At 50.9% G+C, this 21,828-nt stretch overlaps 3 protein-coding genes across 3 annotated transcripts in view; 2 read left to right on the forward strand and 1 right to left on the reverse strand.

Annotated features, from left to right (window-relative positions):
• sv (paired box protein shaven) overlaps positions 1-2,711 on the forward strand; it is a 142,981-nt gene extending 140,270 nt beyond the window's left edge. The window contains exon 12 of the mRNA XM_025300373.1: positions 2,108-2,711. Within this exon, the coding sequence (XP_025156158.1) occupies positions 2,108-2,328 (221 nt within the window). The 3' untranslated portion in view covers positions 2,329-2,711. The remainder of the gene's footprint in view (positions 1-2,107) is intronic.
• A 5,754-nt stretch (positions 2,712-8,465) lies between these two features.
• LOC105186996 (cysteine-rich protein 1) lies at positions 8,466-13,980 on the reverse strand. Its single transcript, XM_011147552.3, has 3 exons — positions 13,745-13,980; positions 8,994-9,146; positions 8,466-8,682 (listed from the first exon to the last, which is right to left on the reverse strand). Exons 1-3 carry the CDS (start codon positions 13,782-13,784, stop codon positions 8,639-8,641), a joined length of 237 nt encoding a protein of 78 aa, XP_011145854.1. The 5' UTR covers positions 13,785-13,980; the 3' UTR covers positions 8,466-8,638.
• A 1,198-nt stretch (positions 13,981-15,178) lies between these two features.
• On the forward strand, positions 15,179-21,813 carry LOC105186995 (transient receptor potential channel pyrexia). The gene is made up of 9 exons (XM_011147551.2): positions 15,179-15,687; positions 17,388-17,640; positions 17,723-17,925; positions 18,015-18,236; positions 18,374-18,699; positions 18,775-19,099; positions 20,160-20,435; positions 20,506-20,768; positions 20,887-21,813. Exons 1-9 carry the CDS (start codon positions 15,268-15,270, stop codon positions 21,065-21,067), a joined length of 2,469 nt encoding a protein of 822 aa, XP_011145853.2. The 5' UTR covers positions 15,179-15,267; the 3' UTR covers positions 21,068-21,813.
• The last annotated feature ends 15 nt before the right edge of the window (positions 21,814-21,828 follow it).

Raw genomic sequence — 21,828 nt, forward strand, 5'->3', positions numbered from 1 at the left:
CGTAACTTTACCAATATTATTTTTCGCGATACGTATTTTTTTCTTAATTATAACTGATATTAAAAACATGTATCACATTCGGACACGTCTCATTGCAACGGCGATTACATATACGTATGTCACTTTGAAAGGTTAGGATCGCGTCCGTATTTTGCGCATCTGCTTCGCGTATTACACGTACATAGGCAACACTTATACATAAGGAGAACAATAGGAGTTAGCAGTCTAGTGTATTATATATAGAAGTCTGTGTGAGCCGAACCAACGCGTTTCTTGGAATATTTAACCCTTTGTCGCACGTTTCTTTTCTAATGAATATAATTTTGTGACACCCCTTACTGGGGAGTTCTTTTATGGTCGCTGAATACAAATCCGGCGTGAAAAATATAAAATTCAAAATGGCGGATACAATATGGCGGACGAACTTTTCAAAATCAGCCGAACTCGCTTGAAATTTGTTATTTAAGGGTATTCGAGGTTGCTAATTGCAAATTTATTATCGGAAATTCGAAATGCCAGAGCTATGACGGATATGTACGGCAAGGTTCGGCAAGGTTCGATTGACACCGGTCAGGTTGCTCGGTTCTCAAGCACAGTCAGCCTTTGTTCATTTCTATAATTATGTTCACCATGTAAGACCCGTTATTTTGAGTCTTGTATTTGTTATACCGGATTCGTGTTCAGCAACTTCAGAAACCCCCGAGTAACAAGTTTCAAGCAAATTCGAAAATTCTGGTTTTGAAAATTCTGCCCGCCATTTTGTATTTTTCACACCGGATTTGTACTCAGCGATCCCAAAAGTCTCCAGATAATGATTTTGAAGTACACGTTATTGCTTAAAATTTCATGTAAACGAATTTACTCTCTAAAAACGACAGTTTTATTCAACATATGCTTGTTAATAACAAATTATTTATTTGAAATGTCTCTAAAAGTTGATGTATTAGAGGAACATTTTGGTAGTCCAACCAAGACCAAATATGCTAAAGAAATCCATGAAAAATTTAAATTACTGGAAAAACAAGCTTGGATGATAGGTGACACTCTGGGAGGACCACTGATGCAACAAAGGGTTGATGAAACATTGTTCGTCTTAAGGGGGGTTAACATTCTGAGTGAACGCCTGAAAACACAGAGTAAATTTGGGAATTTTTTGTAGTTAAATAACAACATAGATGGAAAATTGGTGCATACCTTAAATTACACAAAACAATTTTTTGTTATTATTTTGCCTCAAGGTGGCGGCGATGAAGCTTTCCAAGTAAAACCACGTTTCTCGAATTGGCTTGCAGCGGAACTTCAACAAATTTCATCCGATCCACTCGAAATTTTTACAGCAGCTGCTAAACTAAATTCTCTAGAGAAGTACACATGATTTTTGCGATCGGTTTAAAAGTTTTGTTACTATAAATATTTTTTCACTGAATTTCTTGGATAAAACAGAAACTTTTTTTCCTAATGTTCACCATTTCTACAAAAATCCATATTTTTACATATACGTGTGTACTTCTCTAGCAAATTTAATGTAGATTAACAAAAATTTTGCCTTTCTGGCCTTTTTGAAAGTGTACGGTATTTCTGCTGCAAGCCGTAGGGTTGCCCATGAGTAAAATGCGGTTTTACCTGGAGAGCTTCAGCGCCGCCATCTTGAGGCAAAATAATAACAAAAAATTGTTTTGTGTAGTTTAAGGTATGCACGTTAGAGGCCTTCGAACCAATTTTCCATCTATGTTGTCATTTAACTACAAAAAATTCCCAAACTTACTCTGTGTTTTCAGGCGTTCACTCAGACGTTACCCCTTAAGGTAACGAGTCCCTTTTCGCTTCGTTAACGGGGTAGCCGACGATGAATCGCTGCAGCACTACGAGCTTGCCAAGTGCTGACTTCTCGCGATGGCCGAAAGCTTCGAGACCCGCCGCGCGTCAACCGGTCCAGCACTCGCCTCCCTTCCGCGGGTGGAGAAGCATGAGTCGCGTCGCGGACAGTCGCGGGCTCGAGAGAGAGCGCGACGTTAAGCAGGGTGTCGATGGTCCAGGCGGGACGGCGGCGGAGCCCGCGAGACTCTGCGGCCGCGATGAACGCGATCGTCTCCTTCTCTCGTTGCAGACTCCACGTACTACTATTGCAACGGGGACACGTCCACCCACACGTCGCAGCAGGGCGGCGGCTGCAGCAGCGGTGGTCCGGAGAGCAGCGCCGACGTGGCCAGCCGGTCGCCTCTGGCGGCGACCAGAGCCAGCAGCGGTGCCAGCGCGGCATCGCCGACCGGGAGCGCCTGCACCAAGCCGGACCACACGTCCACGCCGACGGACCTCTACCTGGCCTGATGGTCGAGCAACAACCGCACGGGGGACCGGCTGCCGGGGCCGAACGGGCCAGCCGGCTGCGACAACGGGCGCCATATCACGAAGAGACAGAGCATGTCGAGGCGATGAAGCAATGATCTCTTTCCCAGCGGCTCCGGGAACTCGTGTTCTCGGCGGACCCGGTGACGGCGGCTCCCTGCGGCCGCCACCGAGCAATACTCAACCGCGCGAGAGCAACGCGCCAAGATGGCGCGATCACCTGGCGAGCGTCCTCCGCGCCGGCGGAAGCTGAAGCGCTGGATCAGTGATTGGTCTCCGGGCCGGGGGAACTCCGACGAAGATTCCAGCTGAGTGGCCGCGCGCGCGCGTGCGCGCGCGCGCGCGGAGGCTTTCGAACTCGACCGCACTCTCTCAGGGTGCTGCTACTGCTGCTGCTGACGGCGGCGGTGGTGGTGGTGGTGATGGTGGTGGTAGTGGTGGTGGTGGTGATGGTGGTGGTGGTGGTGGTGGTGGACGACAGAGGACTCGGGCCATCGAAGGTGACTCGCGGGGACGACGAGATTTTCGGTACGGTAATGGTGAGAGCGTGGCGCTCGACGACGCGCGAAAGCGCGTGAGAACTCGACTTTGCCGTTCGTCCGATTGCGTCGCGTCTCTGCGCTTTATTTATTTGCTGTGATCCGAGGGGAGACCACCACACCGTCAAGACCCACGAGAGCCGAGAGAGAAGAGGAAGAGCCGGCCGCGCGTCGGGGAACGGCACCTTGCCGCCGCCGTCGCCGCCGCCGCCACCGCCACCGCCACCGCCATCGCTCTTCTCGGCGAGCGCGCGCGCGCGCGTCACTGCTAGGTAGTTTAATTTCATGATCCTCAGTTAGCGTCATTTTCACGCGATGGTCGCGACCGCCCTCGCGAGCGCCGTCGGCGGCCCGGCGAGTCGGCGCGCGCGACCATGTAAATATATATAAATTGAATATATATAAATAAGAGCAAGAAGAATTATATATATATATATATATAATATATATATGTATGTAATATTGTATATATAATTATATATGTGATATATATAATATATATGAATTATATATATACTATATATAGTTATATACGTAATATAAATATATATATACATATATATAAATATATATGGCCGGTGTAATAAAAAGTCAAACGCCCCGATGGCACGTTTTTCTCTCCCGTAGGCACGACGACTCCCTATCCTGCCCGCCCACCACCCCCTCCCTCTCTTTAAGAAAATATCGTAGAGTAACTCGATAAGTTTGAGATTTTTAAATCAGGAGTCGACGTAACGCGATCACTATATATTGTTAAGGATATTATATATATTTTTTGTAGAAACCAAAGACCATACGCGCGAGTAAAACCCAGAACACACACACACACGCACACACACACACGCATACGTCTATCTCTTTTTCTCTCTTTCACACACACACACACACACACACACACACACACACACACACACACACACACACACACACACACATGTACACGCACACGCACGCGGGCACGCATACGCACTCACGCACGCACGCACGCACGCACGCACCGACACGTACACACATATACGTACAGGACGAAGGCACATCGTCGAGCGAACGAGGCAGAAGCGCCGAGAAAGCTTCGAACCGGCCTCGAGCGGCCGCGCTCTTCAGCGCGGAGATAGGCAAAACGCGTGATCGCGAGCGGCGTGCAGGATCGACGATCTACGGGCGTATCGCCGGATGTCGCGTGTTATTATTATCATTATTCCGGAAGGATGTCGCGGCTCCGGGGAGGACGGAAGGAAAGAGCGAGAGAAGGCAAACGGACGGCGCGAGAGAAAAAGACTCGTTAGCTGGAGGAATCCGCATTTTCACCCGTGCTTTCTACTTAACGACGTTTTAATTTCGAACGCAGCCGCCTTCGCGTTGCGTGAGGTAAGTACCGCGTGATCGCGGCACCGTTGTTGAGCAACGTTCTCTCCTTCTCCCTCCCACCCCCCCTTCTCTCTCTCTCTCTCTCTCTGTCTTTCTTTTGTCTCTTTGTTTCTCCCGTCTCTGTTATTCGTGCAATTAGCGCAGGCCGACGCGTGGACACTTCCTCGAGCGGCCGGCGATCGCGCTTGTTCCGTTCGACGCCTTCGCGCTTCCGCCTCGCGGCGGAAGCCGTGTCGCTTCCCGCTCGCCGTCGCCGGGCGGAACGCGCCGCCGCGCCGGCGAGATTACCGGCGAGGCGCAATTAGCGCGCCGGGCCCCGGGGCTCTTTAATGAGAAATTGCACGCGCGCGCACGTTCTCTGATTTAACAATCGCGTTAATCATTGATGCCTCGGCACGCGCTACCAATTTCATGCGTCGCGAATCCAGCAGGCAGCCAGCCAGCAAGCCGACTGGCCGGCTGGCGGAATGAAGCTGAGTAGAACGGAAACAGCATCGCGATGCTCTCGAAGCTCGGCCGGCAGGCGGCGACTGAATTCGCGCGCTCGGAATCCTGCGAGATTTCGCGTGCGGACGTGTTGCAGCACTCCGGAAAACGCGAATCATTCCTTCAGCGGAGCGTTACGGAGGATCAGCCGAAGTGGACCGAATCGTCTGGCGGTGGCTCGTTGATTCTCTTACAGTTAGCGTATAAATATTTACGCGTCTGCAGTTCTTCCAGCTGACTTTGATTAGTCCGCGACCGCCTCTTTCTCATTCTTTCCTTCCTGCCTCTCGTCGCTCTAACGATTCCTCCTCCATTCGGCGACGCCGAAGAATCACTCCAGGATCGTCGTCGATCCGAAGCGCGCTCGCGAGCAGCCCAGAGCGAGAAATAATCATCGTCACCGAGCCGATCGGCTCAATCCCCGAAACTCTCGCGCGATGCTCCGTCCGTGTCGATCGTCACTCGTCCGATAATTAGACCGCGTCATTAGCCGCCAAGGTCGAGCGTCTCGTCTCCGGCGTCCGCGTCGCGCGCCCCGCGTAGCGAGCGAACTCACCCTTCGCCCTTCGTCAACCCCGCAAGGATCGAATCAGCGTGGCACGATCGCTCTGCGAAGAGACCAAGAAATGACCGAGGGACATTCTCAGCGCGTGCTTGCACCAGGTACACGCTGAAGGGTGTTGACCACCTCGGCCACGGCCATCGGCCGCGAGATCACCGCGTCGGATGCTCGGTACGATTATCCCGCGACTACAATCGATATTACTGCGTACTTATGCATTGTTATTTTATTACTATTACGTAGCAACGACGCTGATTATCAATTCTTATTCTATTTGCTATTTTCGCTATTTTCATTATCACGATTATTTTATTATTATTATTATTATTATTATTATATTATATTATATTATTATTATTATATTATTATCGTCATCATTATTATATATTATTATTATTATTATTATTATTTAATGCCTTTATTATTTATTAATTGTAACGACGACCTATGTGTAATAAGTTTTGCCAAAGAACCCGTCGAGAGAGCAATATTGCAGTGAAAAACATTTCGTAGCCTCTCCGTAGGAGGGGAAGCGGTCGATGAAGCACGATCAGAAATGTGGAATTGAGTATGCGGAGGGGAGCAAAAGAGGAAAAAAAAAGAAAGACACGAAGAGAAAAACGACTGTGCGCGGCGTCCCGAGCGATGGGCGAGACAATGCGAGGTAGAGAAATCGTCCGCGCGAGTCGCGAGTTCGCGAGATTTCCACTCGGACGCCGCGGCCGCGCATTTTTGACCGAACAAACACGCACACGTACATCCGCCCGACCCAACCACACACACACACACACACACATACAAACACATTTACACGCGATTATCTCATTTTATTTCATCGTTTGTCCCGTGTGATATTCTTGTTCCGTGCGCCGCTCTTGCCGAATCTCGCTGTTGATACTTGCAAACAGAATTCTGTACATCCTTTTTAAATAAATATGAGGTTTATATGAGCTCCCTCTTGTTGTATCTTTCTCCTTTCCCACACAATTCTTTACTTCTCCTTGCGCAAGATGCACGATTCGATATCAAATTGAGAAGCTGAAATTAAAACCGAGGGCCGTGCAAGTTCCACTCTGAACCTTTCGTTCAAATCGTCTAATATTATTATTATTATTATTAGCTTTCCTTAGATGAATTTCGCGAAAGTGGAAAAAGATGAATTTCCAAAAGTTGAGCAGTGTCGTTGAAACATATATATACACATATGAAGCAACAAAATATATCGGATAAATGTAGTTTATAACGATAAGTTATGTAATGTGTAAATAATACTCTGTTTCGGTCATCCTTATTGATTTGACGATAATTCGCCATCGAAGAAAGTGACCACAGGAAGTGACCAAGATGAAATATTTCAAAGTTTTCGTAGAACCGTTAAACAGAGCGACCCCCGAAAAACTCTAAGGGGACTGGAGAGTCAGATTGCTGAAAAATCGTGCTTGTTTTTGACAATATTTTGCGATGAACTGAATAAATGTGCAAGATTGAAATTTTTAGGTATATTTATGCAACATGTGAAGAGTAGAAAAATTTTGTTTACTAACAAATACTCATATAAATATACGATATATATAGCTGAGATATACTCTCCTTTTTTTTTTCAAGTTGTCGTTTTTGCAGTAATGTCTCGGCTCTCGGTGGTCCGATCAGAGCGAATTTTAGCTAGAAATCTTAAGGAGGCTTATCATTATCCGGTGAAGCACTAGAAAAAAAAAATCGAACAAAATTAACAAAATGGCAGCTATTATTAGGAAAAAATTCAAATTTTTCAGTTCTTTTGCAATAAAGAAATTAATCTCGAAATGAAATTTTTTGACGGAGTTGTCCATGGTTAATCCGAGAGCCAGATGAACAAATATTATTGCTTTAAAATTTCAAATCGATACGAGGCTCAGTTTCGGAGAAATCATTGCAAAAAGTTGAACAACAAAATTACGAGAGAAACGCGTTTAAAATTTAAGTGGACGTATATTTACATGAGTATTTGTTAATAAACAAAATTTTTCTACTCTTCATATGTTATTTATAAATATATGTAAAATGTTCATTCTTGCACACTTTATTCAGTTCGTCACATTTATTAAATTTTCACATTTACATCGTCACATTTATAAAATATTATCAAAAAACAAGCACGATTTTTCAGCAATCTGACCCTCCAGTCTTCTGAAATCGCGCCAGTTTTAGAGATATTCAGCTGCTAAGAATATCAAAACGCTACTACGTTATTGTGTTTCGCGGAGGATCGAACATCACATTATCATAAAATATTTCATAGAGTCGTACACACACCGCGATGTCTGCATACATTAAATATCACTCACAGTGCAATTATCGCATTACGGAGCATATCGATTTACCATGCCGTGTGAAATCAATCTGGCCTGCAAGGTAATAATAACATTGAACACTTTAATAAAACATGATATACCGTGAAAATTGCGCGTTCGCGGAGAAACATCGCATGCAAAAACGAGCAGTCGCCGCAGGGCGATCCTCTTTTTGTCGAGGAGCGGTTTATCCTCGACTCGCGGCGAAACCTAGAAACATCGCGAGCGAAAGAGTTTCGGCGGGTTTCTCCGAAGTCACTTTCTCATCCATCTCCCTCATGATTGTGAGATGACATTGAGACCTGCTCAGATATCGCGCGTACTCTTGTATCGCGATAAGAGTTCGATACGACGTCGACGCGAAAGCCGAGCGCGATAACGTGAGACGTGAGATGAATCGCTCCGCGGCGCGAAGCAAAAGACGCAATTGCCGCGCGAGTCCTGTTAGGCTCACAATATCACGGCACATTCTGAAACGTTCGCAAAGGTGCTCCCTGCGGCATCTAGTCTCAGCCACGCGCACCGTTGCTCGCAGACCGCCGCAGAACTCGACGGCAACGTATCGCCGGACGAGAAAACGCGCGCGCGCGGTCTCTCTTTTATCGGCGCGTTTGATGTGCCGCGCGGAGAGAAACGCGACTCGCGTACCACCTGCGTTATCCGTCCAGGATGCTCGGCTCCCATCGGTCGGACAGGATTGGCTGCAGGATCGGTACGCAGCCTCGCCTCGCGATATCGACGCTGGGCAAACTAATTCGTGCCTCGTGACGAATCGTTGCTACGTTGCTTAATAATGTACATATCTGCACGTTGCGGAGAATGGAAACACTTACGTATATATAAATAGATACGCCGTGCTCGTCTCCTGCCCTTTATATTAGCACAATTATATGAGATATTATAATTATATAATTATGTAACATAACATGTGCGTGGCTGTGATCAACCGGGAATCCCGCCGCGCCTCGGGGTCGCACGGTCGCCTGGAAAATGCGCGCGAGTGGACTTCACTTATTGTAGACGTAACTCTCAGCACCGCCGCGTCCGAAACCTGCAATCACACAGTGACGATTATCTTATCGTACGACTTATCGTATCCCCTCGCACTGGAAGCGCCGCGCGATCCGCGAAGCGAACGTGGGAGAAGGAGGTGAGGGAAGATATAAGGACGCAACGCGAGAATCGCCGCACAGAGGGAGGGAGAGAGAGAGAGAGAGAGAGAGAGAGAGAGAGAGAGAGAGGCGGGACGCGGGTATTAATTGAATATACATTAAATGCGAGTCGACGCGGTGTTTGCGCGAAGGCTCCTGAATACGAAGCAGTTTTAGGGGAAATCAGAGCTCGGCGAAGATTCCGATTTACCTCCTGGACCGAACAGGGCTGAATAGCAAGGGTGATTGCAGTAAGGCTTCCCTTCGTGCTCGGCATGACTCCCGGGTGTTAGGGTCTTATTGCATTTCTCGCAGCGTAAACACGAACCGTGCCAATCTTTGCCTAAGGATGTCTTCCTCTCGGCTGCAACACAAGATGAATGTTAACGCGCCGCGCGCCAACGTAAAAGGCAGCTCGCCGCGCGCGCGCGCGCGCGCGCGAAGCGTCTCTGCAGCGTCGCGGCGCTTTGCGCGTGAAATTTTACGTTGCCACGGTAATCACAGCGCGCTCCCGCGTCTCGTCTCCCGCTTCGCGCTGGTGTGATCTGTGCGAAGGAGATGGAAATTAGCGAGCACGCGTGTTGACGGAGGGGGGCAGAGGGGTGCTTCAGGAAGCGGAGCCGGGCGACGTGGAGCGACGCTTCGAGAATAAAACGAGATCAGCTGAAAGAGGGAGGGAAAGAGACATGAGAGAGAGAGAGAGAGAGAGAGAGAGAGAGAGAGAGAGAGAGGAGTGATTTCACGTGGGGATGTTACATCATGCTCGTCGGTGTCGCTTGTTCTCGATCGAAGCGGAAGAGCAGGCCCCATGCGAGTTGCATCAGCCGAGTCGCCGCGCCGCGACGGTTGCCATTCCATTAGCAATTTCGTAATTAGAAAATCCAATGCCGGCGGGTCCCGATGGACCCGATCGATGCGCGTCTGTCATTCATTAAAGGCGCGAACGCGAAACGTCCTCCGGCCGCGTCGCACAAAAGCGACTTCGCGCCGTCGTCGGAGGGGGGGGGGGGGCGGGTACAGATTTTGCGAAAAGATGATCCTGGCGAGAGGATCGCGACGTGTGCAAGCGCGGCGACTCGTATTATGCGTCCCTCCCTCCCCCCTCCCCCTGTCGCTCCGCCAATCCCCAGATGCATTTACGAAAATTGGCGTCGAGACGGCGGAGGGCGGGGGGGGGGAGGAGGAGGAGAGGGGTGCAGGGGAGATATTGAGAATCTTGCGGCGTTTCCCGACGACTGTCGAGACTACTTGTCGAATCCACGAGTCCCGCTTTCTCTCTATTCTTCAGCGCGAAATTTGTCTCGCAGATGCAGCGCCGCCACGCTCTCTTAATGCCTCGCGACGACGAACGACGCGGTCCATTAGCGGAGACTTGAGCGTTGAAAACAAATTGATTCAGTCTGCATTGGCGGCCTTCAATACGCCCGTCTGGATAAGATCAAGCGCAATGATAAAAATAAACGTCTGCTTGTGAGATACGCCGGCTGTTATCGACTACACGGCGAAACTATGCCGCGCGCGCGAGAGTGCAGCACGTTTCTTTTTCGCCGCTTGTCGTATCAGCGAGCTTCCTGTTGGCCTTTCATTGCCCTCTAATACCATTATTCGAGGCTATAGCTCGTTCGTCGCCGAGCGACTCGACAAAAAAGCTCGCGAAAGACCGCGCGCGCGCGCGCGCGCCCGCGCGACTATATACTCCTTTCCGCCGTTGCGTCGCGGCGGCGCATCATCATGCCATTACGGCGTATCAAACCTCGCGGGGGAGACAAAAAAGAGCGAGCGAGAAGGAGAGAAAGAGGGGGAGGGGGAGGAAAGGGGAGAAGGAAGAAAGAAAGGCAAGAACCGCAGAGCGGGCTGGTGGTTGCATTCAAACGCTCCAGCGTGTCTAAGAAGGAGCACAAAGAGAGCGGTAGCGCCGGTGAGGGAAATTGGAAAATGACGAGACGAGCGTGGTGGATGCATCGGCAAGGAAAGGGTGCGTCGGTGAAAGCGAGATGCAGCAGGGAGCGCGGGGGGGGGGGGGTGCGCGACGCGCACCGGGGGAAGGAGAGCCGGCGGAACGGAACGGGAGACGGAGCGAGAGCGAGAGCGAGAGAGAGAGAGAGAGAGAGGGCGAGAAAACGAGAGGACGTGTTCGGTGTTTCGCGGGTAAGAAGGGTACGCGCATAAAGGGCCATTAGTTAATTAACTCCTAATTATCTGGCGACGGAGAAGCGAGTGCATAATCGTCAGCGGCGTCGGCCGCTGCGCAGTGCGCCGGCAGCGCGCGAAAAGGCAGAGACAGTGCCGTGAGCACGAATCGTTGCGCCCGGCCGCCAAACAATCGGCCCCGCCGCCGCTGATTGTATAGGCCCTCGGAAACATCACCCCCCTCCCCCCCCCTCCGCCCTTCTACCCTGCCGATCCCCCGCTCGCCCGTCGTGCCGTTCGTTTTTCTTTTCTTCGACGAAGATCATCTTCCCCTCCCCCCTCCCCCCGTCCCTCACCCACGCCAGGCCATCCCGCTCCGCTCGCTCTTTTCAAACCACCGTCGTCTGCCCCCACCGCCCCCCCTCCTTCTGCGCCCCCCTCGCCCAGCGAAAACCCCTCGATCTCGCGGCGTGTTCTCGCTCTCGCTCGCTTTCTTTCCCTCTTTCTCTTCCACGGCCGCTGCGGGGGCGGCGGGAAACGAGCGCCTGTCCTCTCCTCTCCTCTCGTCTGGGCTCGTCTCGTCTCGTCTCGTCTCCTCGCGCGGCTCCCCTCCTCCTCCCACCTTTCCGCACTACCACGAGACCTGGCCATTCTTCTGCAAACCTGTTTCGCGTCTGTGTTCTTCTTATTAGTACCCGCGCGATACACCGGCTACGGTCTCCTTTGTTGTCGTCCTCGCGGCCGGACACTTTATTGTTGTTGCACTCGGCGCGCAACGCGACTTCGCCCCAATGTGGTTTCCCTCGCCCATCCACCCCGGCGCCCTTCGTCGCGATTATTCTCGATCCCGCTCTTCCTTTCCCCCTCCCCCCTCCGCTTCTTCCCGCGGAAGAGCGCACGCCGTGATTTCGTCGACGAAACACGTGTACAGACCGGGGGGGGGGGGCCGGGAGGAATCGATACGAGCGAGATGGTGTACTCGCGACGCGCGTCGGCCGGAATCAATCAATCACCCGATCGCCGTGTACTCGCCTTCGGTGTACGCGCGCAAAAAAAATAGGGGAGAGAGAGAGGGGGGGGGAGAGAGGGCAAAGTTACCGAGCAAATATAGACAAGCGAATGCAAGCGCGAACCCGACGCGCTGAGCGCGCGCTAAAGAGTTCGGCTCGATGACTCGCGCGTTTCCGAGCGTTTTACACGGAAAGGGAGTGTCTCCATTCTCCGGAGCACGGCATCGTTATGACATTCACCCCGTGCGCGCTTATTCGCGCCGCATCAAAAACACACAGTCAGCCCGATGGCATTAACGGGCTGTAAAAGAGCGAGCGCGCGAGGCGGGCCGGGCTCAATTACAAAAATACGCGCCAATGCGAAACTCGCGCGCGCGCTCGCGAGTTGATCCTTTCAGTCTTCGAGGCTTCATTTCATATCAACGGAACGGCTGCGGGAGATTTCTCTCTCTCTCTCTCTCTCTCTCTCTCTCTCTTTCTCGGCGCGTTTCCTCTCGAGCGCGCCAATGTCGCAATTCGGGCGCGCGCTTATCCGACTGTATTATACCGATTGTTTATCTACAAGCGGACACAACTGCCGATGAGCAACCTGGACGTCGCAGAGATAACGTTATCGTCCGCCTCGCCGACTACCGCGTTACAAGGCGCGCGTGCGATACCAAGATGCATTTGCAAGCGGCTCGCGAGGTCGCCTCCTTGTTCCTCGAGAAGCGTCGTCTGATAACGGTCGGCCGCTTTTCCGAGCGCGGTCGCGAGAAGAGCGACGAGTTTGGCAGCGCGACTCGTTCGCGATTTCATTGAAATCCGCGACGGCCTCTCTCTCTCTCTCTCGCGCGCGCGCAGGTGCGCGCAGGTTCCGTCGCAGGACGGAGTGGATTAGTCATTCACTCTGCTCGTAGTAAACGTCGAAGCTGTACACGGCGAGACGAACTGACATAATATTTGCCGAGAGATGGAACCCGAGGTCGTTCAATGATATCACTGATGTCGTCACCGCGCGCGGCTTTAGCAGTTCGAGTGCTATATTTATATGTCCGGCCGAGCGTCCGTGTCACGTTCGCCTTTTTCGAGCAATTCGCGAGCCTCACCTTCAGGTGAGGAAACCGCGGGAGCGACGTTCCCCGTTCAGCGAGATTTACCGTTAACGAAGATAACCCGAGAGACGCCGAGCACAGCGAGATCCAACAACGGCCTGGCGAAATTGCGCCGTCGGTAGATTGCGCGTTTTGTCTATCAAGTACATCACAACACCCACCGTGTCCTCCGGGAAAACGGGACCGATAACAGAGACAATGGGGGAGGAGGGGAGGGGGGATATATAGCTTCACACTCGCTCGCACTGGACTCCGCGATCGTCCAAAGTCGTTTTTCCACACGCATGACGTAAGCCGTCTTACGTGGCCGCGATATTATCATATTAACAATACAAGATATACTCAACGCAACCACTCCGGCGGTTGCCGCTTCGACCGAGGCAACATAAATAACCTATCGCGTCACCGCCGGGACGTGTCCTGCTCCCCGCTCGCGGCCGGCGCGAGCAGGAGAAAACGACGCAGCAAGGAACCCGAGGTGCACAGGTCGTGCTCGATTAGCGCGAGTCGAGGCGTCGAGCCGCGCTAATCGAGCCCCGATGCTTATCATTCGGATACGAGACCGCGGCATTCTCGACGCCGCGGCGAGCGAGCTTCGATCGCGACGGTATTCTCGATAAAATCGCCGCGTATCGGCGCGCCATCGAGAATCCCCGCGGACCCAGCAGCGTTCGATCGATCGGCCGAGTCGATCTGCGCGACAATATCGCATCGCTCAGCACTCTTACCGAAGTACACCGGCTTGTCGCACTTGGGGCAATTCGGCATCTCGCTGCGGCGGCGGCGGCGGCGGCGACGGCGGCGGCGACGGCGGCACCGTAAAGCAAATCCGGCACGGTAAAGCAACGCTCCGACGCTGTGCGTGCGACGACTCTGACGGAAGGATGCTCTCGGCAGCGTGGTCAGACGCGTACTGGCCCTGAGAGAGGCCGGCAAGGTAACGCGACGCTCTCCAGTTGATTGAGCGTGTGAACGTGTGTTAAGGCTGCACGCGCGAGTACGCGCCGAGGGGGCCGACCGTCAAGCTCGAGCACGCGGCCCGAATGTTACCTGCCGCTCGTCCAGAGTTATGCAACACGCTGCGCGAACGAGCGCGTACCTGCGCCTGCGGCCGCCGGCGAGTGCACGTGCACACAAGGTGTCTCCTCGCTCGCCTGCCTCTCTCTCTCTCTCTCTCTCTCTCTCTCGAGACTAAAGATTCACCGAGGAACCCGAGGAGGCTCTCGGCCTGCCGAAACAAGCAGCCCGCCGCCAGCGCGACGCCATTGCTTCCTCCCCGGCCAAGTCCCCCCCCCCCCTTCGCACGGGGAGGTCCTAGAGAGGCGAGAACGAGCGGATGGTATCAAGCGGGACACCCTGTATATGGCGGACTGCGCCGCGACTCCGCGTAACGGCTTCGTCCGGCAGCCCGCTCGTTACTTTCTTCGGACGCGCCGGGATAATCCCGTTAGCTATTGTCGACAAATTCGCGCGGTGGAAAGCGCGCGCGGGCGGACGCGAAAGCGGCCGGAGACACGATGAGACACGCGGTTGATGAGCATTCAGATCGATAGTCGGTTATGCGCGAATAACGGAAGCGGCGCGCGTATCGAGGATGCGGAATGCGCGACGCGCGAGCTCCGGAGGTATTTACTCATAAAACTGCAACGCGATGCCCGCGAAATTAATTAATTATCGGAATTTAGGTCGGGGCTACGCGGTGCAGCGCGACGCGGCGCAGCCGGAGGCCGATGCGGAAAATGCTGCTGCTGCGAATTTTGGAATTTATTTTAACGGGATTACAAATATACGCCCGGTAGTTCGCTACTGTGCGTAAAAATTTCAACGTTCGCTCTCGCAGTCTTTACTTTTCGTAATGTACACACGCGCGCGCGCGCGCGCACGCTCGCGAGCGAGCGAGCGAGCGAGCGAGCGCGCTCGCGCCTGTGCGCGCACGTTAATACGCATAAGCGAGATGTTTATCCGCTTAATAGCAGCTGTGTAAACAGCGAGCGTTTGAAAATCAGAGTCCGTATAATTACATGTCAATTAGATATTCGCGAGCTACGGAACACGCAAATTAACGGGATATTAAAGCGGAGTCGTCTCGGAATAAAGAGCGCGACCGCAATATCCGTCCGCGTTACTTCCGCTTGATAACGAGGCGTCAGCGCAGTCACCGTCGCCGGCCAATCACGCGCGAATAGTCGTCCGCGAAGAACACCGCGAGAGAGTCTCTCCCGGGCCCGTCGTCGAGAGAGCGACGGAGAAGATGCCACCGATGCAAAGGTTTGCGGAGGCCGCGATGAGGGAACGCGACCCTGACCATGTCGCTCTCATGTCCGCCCTCGAGAACGGCGAGCTCGAGCGGGCGGCCGAGATCTTGGCGCGCGACAGTCAAAATAAGTATATCCAGCCGATAGGCGCGCTCCAGGTGACGGCCTTGCATATGGCCGCGTGGCAAGGAAGGATCGACCTGTTGGATCTGCTCTACGTCAAGGGCGCCAACGTCAACGCCACGGATAAGATCGGCAGGGGCGCCCTTTATTACGCGGCGTACTGCGGCTACGCCGACGTCACCCGCTGGATCCTCCAGCACGGAGGTGACACCCAAGCCAAAGTCGGCGTCAACTCGTGCACTAAGGACCTGTACAAGTCACCGCTCGTGAAATCCAGCTTCATCGGCAAAGTTGTTCGTAGCCCTCCGAGCACGCGGCCGCCGTGTTTTGTTGTGACGGGGGAGGGAGGAGCCGGAATCATCGAGATGCGCAATTCGGGACCTTCTTGTTGTCTCTTCATCTCTAAATACGAATGTTTCAGTGCCTTTAGCATGGGATGTGTGTACATCCTGGTCCTGTCAAATATTTCACGGTCTTAAGATGGCGGATATATAGGGTGCTAAATTTCAAGCGTAGCGGCTAAAAAATCTCGAAAGCCATGAAAGATATTGAAAAAAGGTTAAAACACGTGTTCCATGGTTTCGAAAAGGAAACAGAATGGCATTGTCAGTTTTTTATTTGGAGGGCATTTTCAAGGTTAGTTGAAGGTCAACTTAGTTTTTTTAAATGGAAGGCCCAATTTTTTATTATATCTTGTTTTTCTACCAATTAATTTTAACAACTTTCGTTTGAAACATTTCTTTATTTGCCTAATATTTTTCGAGATATTTAAGGAAAACTTGATAACTTTTTTTCAATATTTAACTTACGATATCTCCCTTGTTTATTTGTCGAAAGAGAAAATGGTACTAGACCTTATTTAATCTCAAGAATATATTACTATAATAGTGCCCTAACTTTTGTTAATTTAATAATTTTGAAATTTCCAAAGGTCGATAACTTAACAAAAGTTAGGGCACTATTATAGTAATATTCATGATAGTAAAAAAAGTAAAAAAGTCTAATACTATTTCTTCTTTCGACGAATAGTTAGCGAGATATCGTAAGTTAAATGATGAAAAAGTTACCAAGTTTTCCTTAAATATTTAAAAAAATATTAGGCAAATAAAAAAGAGTTTCAGGCAAAAGTTGTTAAAATTAATTGGTAGAAAAAGAAGATATAATAAAAAATTGGGCCTTCTATTTAAAAAAATTCTGTTTAAAAATTTTATTTGAAAAAGTAAGTTGACCTACAACTGACCTTGAAAATGCCCTCCAAATAAAAAACTGATAATGCCATTCTCCTCCCCCTTTAAAATTATGGAACATGCAACTCGTCTTTTAGATTTTTTTAATATCTTTTAATATCTTTCATAGTTTTCGACATTTTTTACCTATTACGTATGAAATTTAGCACCCTATATATTGCGATGGCAGAATAATCCATTCCCGAGGTATTTCAAAGTCAATTTCAAGATGTTGCGGGTCGTTTCTCGTACGACCTTTCGAATTCTTCAACCTCGGTTGGAACCTCGAATCATATGACGACCGCATCGTTGTCCGATGCACAATGGTAGATAAATATAAAATTCTCTGGAGATAAATGGGGCGTCCTGATGAGGTCGACTTGAACACAAGAGTCATGAATCATCTTGTGCACAAAAACTGTGTACAATTCCGAGTTATTAAACAGCGCGATGAATGATTGCGCACAACGTCAATCTTCTTTGATCACATAGTTCCGAATTTTGCGTGATTCCTTGCGAAGTGCTGGACAAACCACTTCTTCAGTTTCACACAATAAAGTCTGAAGAATGAAAGTATCTTTAAAGGCCCAAACGATAGGAATATCCAGAGTCACGTGGCGCCATGTCTCAACCGACAGGACTTGACCTCTGCCTCAAGGAGCAAAAAAAAGAGACAGAGAAAGATTTCACTTTCCTCGCAACAAAACACCACGGCGTGACAAGACGTAAAGCGCGACGTGCCACGTTCCCTTTCCTCGTGCTTTCAGTTACCGTTACCGGTGTGCTGGGGGAGAACACCGTTGCACCAGGCGGTGAAGAACAACCACGCCGATGTAGTGCGCCTTCTGGTGGAAGCCGGCGCGGATGTGAACGCCAAGGACGAGAACTTGGTCAGCCCGTTGCTGTTGGCGGGAAGCGCGGTGAATCGCGACGACAGTCAGGAGATGGCCAAGTTCGTCGAGATCATCAAGACCCTGGTGTCCGGGAAGGCGTTCGTCAACATCATTCATCCGGACACGGGTATGAAACGCGCGGAGCGTGTATCGTTGCCGTAATCTCTAGAGTCCGATTCACACGAAGCGACCGCCTTCCCTTTCGTCAGGTACCACAGCTTTGCATCACGCAGCGGGGATAGGCAGCGCGGAGGCGACAAAGTTGCTGCTGACGAACGGCGCCTGGCCGATGTTCAAGTGCAAAAGCTCCGGAAGCACACCCCTTCACATCGCCGCGAGCGCAGGCAGCTTGGAGACGCTCATCACCCTGCTCAGGGTGATACAGCCCCATTGCATCGACACTTGCGATCAGGTCGGACCCAGCAGCCGCATTTCTCTTTCTCTTCTGGTCGCGACGACCACGCACCTTCACCTTCGGTTTCTCACCGTTGCGCGTTGTAGGTGAATCAAACGGCTCTCCACCTAGCGTCCTATCAGGGCCACAGCGACTGCGTGCGGATGTTGATCAAGTGTGGAGGCAACTTGGCCGCCATGACGAAGACCGGAGTCACCGCTGTCGACGCGATATTCGCGCATATGCCGCGACCGTTGGACTTCTTAAAGGATATCTTGGATTCTTGCGTACAGATGAGCAGTAATTGCTCCTCGGAGAAATACAATACCGTAAGAATCCCTCCGGCCTCAACCGTCCCGACGCGGACGTTCTCTTCGTTCCGCTTCGTTCCCTTCGCGACGAGCTCGAAACGAGCAAAACGCGTCTCGCTATCTTTTCCTCTTTCTCTCTCTCTCTCTGTTCAAAGATCACCGTCGACTTCAGCATATTGGCGCCCAAGTACCATATGCAAATGAGGGTGATGACCGCCATCATAGCCGCCACGTCGAGTGTCACGCAACTGGCGATACTGCAACACCCGCTCGTGGAGACGTTCCTGCGACTCAAATGGGCGAAACTCCGGATCTTCTTCTTCCTGCTCGTGCTCGTGCACATCGTCTTCGTCATCTCCCTGTCGTCCTACGCTCTGATGCTGTTGCAAAACGAGAACTACGTGCTGCATCGAGGTTTCCTCGGCATCTGCGCGTGCATCATTCTCATACACAATATGATTCAAGTGTTGCTGGAGCCCAGGTAAGAAGGGAGTTTGTTCCGTCGGACTTGCCGAATCGACGGGCTATACTCGACGCGCGTCACGGACACTTTCAGGCACTATTCGATGCAATTCGAGACGTGGTTGTCGTTCATGTGCGTCGTGCTGTCGTTGGCGACGTCGATTGCGGGTAAGTGCGTGGAATACACGAAGGACGACATTCAACAAGGGCTGCAAGTACAAACGACGCAAGCAACGACTGAGATGAAAGGAACACAGGCGGAAGGGGAGAAGCTTCTGCAGTGCCCGGAGTGGCTGCTGCATTGCATGAGCATCAACATCTTGCTGGGTTGGGTACAGATGATGCTGCTGATCGGCCGGTTCCCCATGTGGGGCTATTACGCGCTCATATTCTCCGCGGTGCTGAAGAACATGCTGAAGGTCTGTCGACGTAGTCGCCCTTGAACCTGGACAAAGCGTCCAAGCACCCTTGGCAGTTTTCGGAACTCTAGCTCGGACTTTATCGAACGTTTAGGTTATGGGGGTTCGAAAAGATAAACAGTAAATCATAATTAGCGATGATTGAATCGTATCAGTTAATCAACGACAAAATTGATTGATTAATAGAGCAAATGATTAATAGAGCAGTAAGAAATAATATTCAGCGAGTGCAAAAGTGTCGATGACTTTCCTGAAAGCGACTGATGACGAAATATGAACGATTCGGAAATTCCGGTCGGCGATGCCAGAATTCTGTTCGGGTTTGTCCCGGCAACCTTGATAATTTGGACTGATAATTTCGACAACTTCAACCGCAATTTCCGTGTCGTTTACACTTCACCGGAATCATACAATGCGACCGCTCGGTCTTTGATAAAATTGCTCGGTTAATTTTTCCATCGCGAGATTCATCGAGGCTTTTGCACTCATCCAATAATTTATTTACAGCATAATCAATATAAACACACCCCCTGCCCCATACACCTTGATATTTGACAATATCCGTACGGCAGAGTGTCGAAAACTGGACGTGTTCCGTTCTATGATTCGGTTTATTTGCTTCATCGACGGAATACGCCAGTTAACGATTCGAGCGAAGCTTCCTGAGGCAAGATTCCTCCTCCTCCGTCGTGAACTTCCCTGACGCGACTTAATTAGGACTTCATCGCGGATGATGAGTCGCGTTTCCTCGGCGATGACGTGCCGCGTGCGACCGCAAAGTATGACTAAAAGAGAGAAGACAGAAGGAAAAGAGAATCCCGGCAAACACCGAGAGAGAGAGAGAGAGAGAGAGAGAGAGAGAGAGAGAGAGAGGGAGGGAGGGAGGGGGAAAGAGAGAGAGAGAGAGAGGACGTCGTCGACGACGTGTTCCATCAGAAACCTCATACTCTTTCGCCCATGTTTCCTCGTCCTCCGTCTCCCTCTCCCACGCCTCGTCAGCGGACCACCCTCGCGATTATGACGACGCGCGTCGAACAAAGCTCTTTTTGTCCCCGTCCAGATGCTCCTGGCGTTTGGCTACCTGATCGTTGGATTCGCGTTAAGCTTCGCCGTTTTGTTCCACGGGGGAGGCGAGTTTTGCGATTTATGGAGGGCCATCGTGAGGACCGTGGTAATGATGATGGGCGAATACGAGTACGAGGACCTGCTGAAACAGAAGCATCTACGGATCACCACCAGAATCGTGTTCTTTATCTTCACGATGCTCGTCAGCGTCGTCCTGATAAATCTCATGATCGGCCTCGCGGTCAACGACATCCAGGGTATCGAGAAGGAGGTACGAAACTTGCGCGAATAATTACGCGCCCGGAGCGAGATGATCAACGTGTAAATTCCTGTCCCATTAGGGCCACATACGTCGGCTGCTGAAGCAGGCGGAGTTCATTGCGCATTTGGAGCGAGTGACGTCACACCGGATCTTCCGCAGCAGCTGGCTGCGTCCTCGACTGAGCATACACTCGAGCCGCGACATTCCCGCCAAAATGACGCTGAGCTACCGTGAGAATTATTCTCACCGCGCGAGTCATATTGAGGCGCCCCGCGACATACCCTGCGAGCTGAAGGAGGCTCTATTTCTCTTAGCCACGAAGTCCTGCTTCATGAGCGACAAGTACGTTGGGCGACTCTTGTTTCTTTCATGACGAACGCCGCGAGGTGGCGGCCGGGCATTTGCATATCGCGCCGTTTGTGATGCGTCGTGTTAAAGAAAGCCACGTGCCATTTTTCAGCTCGGCGGGGGACAGAAACGCGGAAGACACCGACGTCAAACTGAGCTCGTTGCTGAACGGTTTGGAGGGGCATCTACGGAAGCTGAGGCCGCGCTGCTCCAACAACTTGACGAGCCGGAAGCTGACGAGACCACGCAGGAACAAAAGAAAGTTCAAACCGAGAAACGTTATCAACTTGTGACACGCTCCGTCGCGGACGAGCGACGCTGCGAATTCATTCTCATCGTCACACTCTGCGTGTACTTTATATTTGCTACTACTTTATACCTGTTTCATTTTAGTATACACACGTCGCGCTTCGTCGGGACTTTTCGATAGATTGTCGGGCGAGAGATTTCGTTTTCCGTCCGGTAAAAATTTATTAATACGCCAAGTGGTCCTCGAGTCTCGGAATTTCGGTTCTACGTCAACTCTGCGAATCTTCCAACAAACATGATGGATCTCAACGTGCAACGTTATACAGGATATTTATCTCAGCCTAAGGTAGTGAATAAAGGAGAGAGAATTTGTCATTTGGTTTATTCATTAAACTTGCGAAACATCGAAGAATTAAACTTGAATAAGCTTATGAAACAAGTTGTGCGATTGATTAAGGTATGTTACTCGGTGAAATTAAGACTTAAGATTGGAGCCCGTTTAGGACTCAATAGAGAAGATGACGGTAAATAATCAGTCGGAGACACGAGAGTAGACGATAGTCTGCGCGGCGCACAATTGGCGAGCCTTTCGCAAATTGACGTACTAAAGAATGAACGTGGAATTACGCATTTTTGGGATAGCAGAGATTAACATTAAACATTGGTATATCAAGCAAAGCGAAGCATTTCTCGGCTCGAGCCGAGGAACAAACGGCAGGTACACTGAGAGAGAAAAGTATATGATATTTGGAACTATAGTGATATAGTAACTGAATTATTGTCCGAAATATCATATTTATAGTAA

This window comes from Harpegnathos saltator, unplaced genomic scaffold, assembly GCF_003227715.2.
Source record: "Harpegnathos saltator strain DR-91 unplaced genomic scaffold, Hsal_v8.6 scaffold36, whole genome shotgun sequence".
NCBI lineage: Eukaryota > Metazoa > Arthropoda > Insecta > Hymenoptera > Formicidae > Harpegnathos > Harpegnathos saltator.